Source organism: Trichoplax adhaerens, genomic scaffold (assembly GCF_000150275.1).
Source record: "Trichoplax adhaerens TRIADscaffold_6 genomic scaffold, whole genome shotgun sequence".
In the NCBI taxonomy this organism is placed as follows: Eukaryota; Metazoa; Placozoa; class Uniplacotomia; order Trichoplacea; family Trichoplacidae; genus Trichoplax; species Trichoplax adhaerens.
In genome coordinates, this window is record NW_002060948.1 from 5,064,796 (window position 1) to 5,071,229 (window position 6,434).

The following is a 6,434-nucleotide window of genomic DNA, read 5'->3' on the forward strand; positions in this document are numbered from 1 at the left end:
ATGGCTGGTAAGCAGCTAACATCGATGCCAGTATGTGTTGACTATCTGTTTGCGCGCCCGTCTTTAACATGATTATGCCACAATTGCTCTGATGATAGGTAAATTACTGTACTAGTCGCTCGATGATGGAATTATCTCCAGGCAAGCTAATTGAACATGATTGGTATGAGAGTAATCAAGGCAGAGAATTTTTCAATTGTTTACTCAGAAAGCAGAAGCGAAGACAATTTGGTAAGGTTGAACTCCAATGACAGTTAGAATAAACATCCATTGCATAATAAAGTACAACATCAAACAAAAACAGATTGAAAATGCATAGCTAATTCAAGCTTGAATACAACTTATGTATTACATATCAATCTTAATCTCAAATTGACCTGAAAAAAAATTCATTAAATCCATTTATAAGGTTAAGCTATTTCTGGGCAGTAGTTATTCGCTACCAATTCATTATGATGGACTATCTCCATCAAGTTTAACAATAACTCTTCGTCCTTTCAGGTGTACTCGAAAGACCAACATTTCCTTTAGGGATGTCATCGGAAATACAGTCTTATAAATTATTCTTATATGGGAAGGCTGGCGTAGGCAAGACCAGCTTAATTTGCAAGTTATGTGGTTTAGGTAATCGTGTATACTAACTTAAATTGGAACATTTGTTTTAGCATCAATGCATACTGTGGGATGCCGTTTGATTTTGTGCTCCTTACACTCTATTTTAAAAAAATGTAGTAGTAGAAGAAATAGTCATTTTAAAGGCAATAATACAGTATATGTCAGTGCATATGCAACATATATAAGTATGGAGCATCTTGCAAATTGTGTATGATGAATAAACCATGGATTGTTTAGTGAAACTTGACTGATATTAATTGATTGTTTGGCTACAAAATTTTAATATCAAATCAGTCAGGTAGACAAAGATTGAAAAGCAATATAGCAATAGTTGTCAATTGAAGTCTGTCTTTAATTTCATAAATTTTTGCATTATCAGTTGCAATTTGTCGTCATGGAGCCACTTGTAAACTGTTGGCATTGATTTAATATTATGTTAAAGTACTTAGAGACTTTCTGACAAAATTCAGTCATTCATATTGCACACCATGCAATACGAGAGATAAACATTCAACAAGCTCTAGGCTGTATCATAATACAATTAAATAATATTTTACTGTTATGATCATAGTCAGCTGCTTTATGCTGGGAGAAAGCTTTTGCAAGCCTCATTCTCCATAAATACTTAATTTGTGTGTCATCCCTTGATTATACTCTAGTGGTCTACTATATCATTCTATACATTACTATTTTTAATATCATTGTGAAATAAACAACATACGATGTACATGCGTGCTAATATATCCAATTGTAAAATTATTTACCGTTGCTAGATATTCCTCAAATACACCATGAAACTCCAGGCTTACAAACATCTACTATTTATTGGCCGGCTAAGGTAGATAAATAAACAATTTTTTATTATCTGTAGTTTGCTTTTCTGTGCATCTACGTAATTACATGCGACAACGTAGCCGTGCTCTATATTCCTCTATATCAGCTCTTTTTAACTGCAAGTATATAGTACGAATAACTTTTAGTTTGACTATAGTTTTAACTGTATTTCTTTTCGTTTAGCTTGTCAACAGTAACGAAGTGATTACATTTAAATTTATTTTGTACGACGTTGGAGAATTTGCATTAAAGAAATACAATCATTTTCTTCCAGTAAGTTGAACATCGATAAGCATACACTAAGATTTAAATTACGATTAAGAATGGCTTTATTGGATTTAATTTATTCGAAAATACTGGACCCATCACCCAGTAAAATATTCAATTTTTGACCCTTTTCTCCAGTAAATGATGGTTAGCTCTGCTCGCTAAATTGCATTTACAATCAAGATTCAATGCTGTGCTATGCACAAGTGTACTGTATGCAGTATTGCATGTAACTGATGTTTTCAATTTTAATGTGCGTTACTATATACCGTTTCTGCTATGCTTAATTGCAAGTAAGCAAACCATCACGAAATTTTCGATCGTATAACTCCGCAAAGAACTCGGTTGTTTGTGCTATAGTTACCATGGTCCCTACAACTCCTTACCGTACTAAACGGTATCCCTCACACGTGTACTGTAGTAACTACAGCAGTAGAATTTTAATAAGTGGATACGGAGTGCAACTAAAACCGTCAAGAGCCACAACTCTAGTCTTGCCATCTTGTCTAAGTAGATCGAAGAGCTCATTGCATCCTTCATGATGAAATAGGTGGGGAAGAATGGAGGTCTCCAATGTCTGTAGTATTCCTACCCATACCTACGGTACAGTCAGTACAGTACACTGCGTTAAACAGTACAGCACAGTATACCGTAACACTATATTGCACCGTACTAAACTATACTGTACAGGAGTAGTCCATTGTTGTAAATTAAATTTAAAAGTTGAACAGACAACATTCAATTATCAATTTATGCCATGCATAGTGAAAAATGTTGAATCATTTAAGGCTAAACTCGATTGCTAAAACATTTTGCAACGATGTCGGAAGTGGGTTGCGGCTCGTATCTGATTTCAGAGTGAAATAAATTACAAATTTGTACCAGGGAACTTTGGGAGCCTCCTTAGCGCAGTAGGCAGCGCGTCAGTCTCATAATCTGAAGGTCGTGAGTTCGATCCTCACAGGGGGCAGGATTTTTTTGGTGAATTTTTTTTCCTTTCCTCCATTCTTTTTCCTGATCTCGATTTTAGGTCCAAATCAATAACCGTGAAAACTGTTAGCTATACGATTTCTAGATTTACGTTCAGAATTTATAGTTATATTGTCGCTTACCGTGACTATTCAGCAGCTAATTTCAATCGCTGAACGAGTCGCGTTAAATTAATTTACATAGTGCACGGTGGGCCACAACCTTGTCAAAATATCATTTTGTCAAGTTGCTGAAATTCAAGAATTTAATAGAAATTGGTTGTTTCTGTGTTTGCCTAACTTGAAAAGTAACCAACAATATTGAATAATTCACGGTGCTACTGTACGCAAAAATGTCCCTGAAATAGTAAATGACTAACGCGGGTCCACAGCGAGGTCACACCACTGGTTAATGATCAACTTTGAAACCTTTGACCGCTTCCGGATTGGTGTTAAAAAAGAGTCTGCCTGTAATAATATTACCCTTTAGGCCTTTACCCTTACTCTAGCAGCTAATTTCAATCGCTGAATCGGTTGACTGAATTAAATTATAAATTAGTATGTATGGCCTGCTATTCAGCTGATTTTTCTGACATCGGTTTTACAGTTAGTTCCAAATCATCAAACTAAACCGTTGGACTATTTTATTTCCAGATTTGCATTAAGAATCTTCAAATAATATTGCCGTTTACCATTACTGCAGTAGTTAATTTCAATAGCTGATCGAGTGGTGTTCAATTAGTATGTATGACCTACTATATGTACAGTGTACAAGTTTACAGTGTATACTATATGTACGTTCATGCTATCGATTTCAGCCCAATCATTTTGGCTATTTCGTAATTGGATAAATGAATCAAGATTCATTAATCATATACTATTATCAGTACTTAGTCATTGTGCTGATTTCCCTGACATTGGTTTTGTTCTGAATCATCAACTTTTAAACCATTGGCCATACTATTGCCAAATTTTGCGTTAAGAATCTGTTATTATAATATCGTTTACCGTCATTTCAGATAATTCCAAATAGCTAAACGGGTGATGTTAAGTTAGCTGGATTTGTCAGGCATTTTTGTCCATACTATTTTGTGATCGGTTAATACTTAATCCTTGGCCTAATTTCCTTGACATTGGTTATAGTTTCAAATTATTAGCTATTTAACCCTGGGCTATGCTACTCCCAAATTGGGGTTAAGAATTTGTAATTATAGTGTCGTTTACCCTCACTTCAGTAATTTCAATCGCTGAAGGAGTGGTATTAAATAGCCGCCATGTCAGCTGGTATGGTACTATTCGTGTTATCGATTTAGCAAGGCAATTTTGCTGACGCTACGTGTGTTTCATAATCGGATGAAAGATATAAATGAATACTTAGTTATTGCACTCATAGATAAGTATCCCTATACACGTAAATGTTAAGAAGATACAGAAATTCAACTCAATGACTTCCGTCTTAGCTGTAGTACTGATATTGTGATCTATTAATTTATGAACAAATAATTAATTAATCTAGGCTTGCATAGAAAAAGTAGATGCTGTTATCTTTACCTTCTCGTTCGTTGACAGGTAAGTGTTGAAGACTAACCGACATACTGTACCTTATATACGTGTATACTCTTATTGTAGTTATATACGGTCACAGTAAAATGATTGCTTGTATCACAATGATCATTAGCTTCTCCAATCAAGTCTATTTCGCTAGCAATTGCTAAATGAATAATTAAGTTACCCATTGTAGTAGTTCAACTGACATGACAAACTGGTCATATCGTCTAGACAAAATAGAGAACAATCTAAGCCAGTGCCAATATTATACCAAAGTTAAATATCACATATTTTAATCACCAAGTTATTTTTTAACATTTAACTTTAAAATTGTTATTTTCAATTATCTAGGGCTAGCTTTGATGATCTTACAAATTCTGTGAGTGGTCTCATTTAAAGTCTAGTAGAAACTTCCCTTGTTGATTAATTTAAATGATACTAATTTTAAAACAATAACAGGTTGATAATTTAGCCTTGCCAGAAAAGTCGACGCTAAAAATTGTTGTTGGGACTAAATATCCGATCTTAACATCTAGATCTTAAAGCGTTATTTCAAACTCTCTGCATATTTATATAGTATTTATATTCTTTGCGATATTGAAACAGTATTGATTAAAAGTGTCCTTAACGGGTTATAAAGTATGACCAATTCATGTATAGTGAAATTAGCGAGAGAGAATTACACGAATTTGAACAGGAAAGGAAAATAACTGCCTTCAAAATGAAGAATATTTGCTCTAAATTGCCTGACGGTAACTTAGATGCTTGGGCTAATATCCATGTAGGTGTAAAACTAGCTTCAGACTTATCAACGATTCAAAATATTCTACAGTTGAAACAATATTAACACGCTTAAAAGAAACTAACGCTCTACTAATTTATCCTGGTACATTCTTAATATGTCTTTTTATCTATTGACTAAGGATACTTCAACGTTCCTAAATAATCTCTGTGAACAACTACTTCATAGGGATCGGATAGCAGCCAGACATAGAATTAATTGATTATTGGTCATGCATACACAAATCTCTATGTTCTTGGACAAACGCTCGTATCCAGTGCTGCAAAGCATAATCAGTAAAAGTCATATAGTGCTAAGCTTGAAATGTTTTGAGGTATTCACTCTTTGGCCTCAAATATTACTCCCGTGATACTAAATCAACGCTTAGCATTATTTCTGTAGAAAATAATTGTATAAAATGTATATATACTCGTATACGTATGTATACTGTAGGTAGTAACAATGTTGGTAAATAGACTTCTAACATTGTACAGTAAAATACTATCCGTTCATTTTATCTCATCCAGTATTGTAATAAAGCGTTACGTCAGATATGTTCATAGCAAATTGTACACTGATAACATTTGTTAAACAGGTAAATTTTATTATTCGCTGTTGCTTAATATAACAATGATCGTTATATGTTAACGAGCGATTTTATGAAGTTTGTCCACAAACGTTTAAAAGTAATATCGATTGAATATAATGAAGACAACAGATTGAAATGGATGATTATTTGGATTGTATACTTTTCGGCAATCCAGTATTAAATAAAATGAAACTGGCAAATTATATTAGCATATTATAGCTGAAAGCGCTACTTTATCATAGATACGAGACTAATCACTACAAATTATGGTTTACTCCTACATACAATACTCTAAAAATAATAGCTTAAACATTCACAGATCAGTTAGAAATAGCTATATTGTGCAATATTGTAGTATTAATGTAACAGCAGTAGTAAGTAGTAGCTGCATCAGCAAGAAATAGTATAACAATTAATGTATAAAATTACTTCTATACATGCGTAGCATTATGGCAGTAAAGAAAACCTCTAGCGTAATCTATATATCTCAACAGGCATTACGAGTTACGTAATTAATGTTAAACACAATATGGCTCATTACAGATTTTCTTAAGTAAGTGAAACGATCTACACCCATATCAATTAAATTTGATATCGCCTTTAACTTAAAAAATAGAAAAAAGCGAGAAATCTCCCCAAAGGAATCTGTATGTCATTTTAATTATACGAGTTAAGGTATCTGAATTTGTCTATTAGCAATGACACTATAGCAGGACATTATTGATTCGACCATAGGATTTTCGCGATCAGTAAGACTAAATCTGCGGATCGTGAGCAGTCCCTACACTCAATTAGTATCTTTTTTTTTATCCTACACAATAAAAATAATCAA

General features: G+C 33.5%; 1 protein-coding gene across 1 annotated transcript; it reads left to right on the forward strand.

Annotated features, from left to right (window-relative positions):
- TRIADDRAFT_57671 (uncharacterized protein) lies at nucleotides 1–4,775 on the forward strand (the record flags this gene model as incomplete). Its single annotated transcript, XM_002113427.1, has 8 exons — nucleotides 1–30; nucleotides 99–231; nucleotides 502–624; nucleotides 1,389–1,453; nucleotides 1,633–1,722; nucleotides 4,201–4,253; nucleotides 4,584–4,611; nucleotides 4,692–4,775. 8 exons carry the CDS (start codon nucleotides 1–3, stop codon nucleotides 4,773–4,775), a joined length of 606 nt encoding a protein of 201 aa, XP_002113463.1.
- Between the last annotated feature and the right edge of the window lie 1,659 nt (nucleotides 4,776–6,434).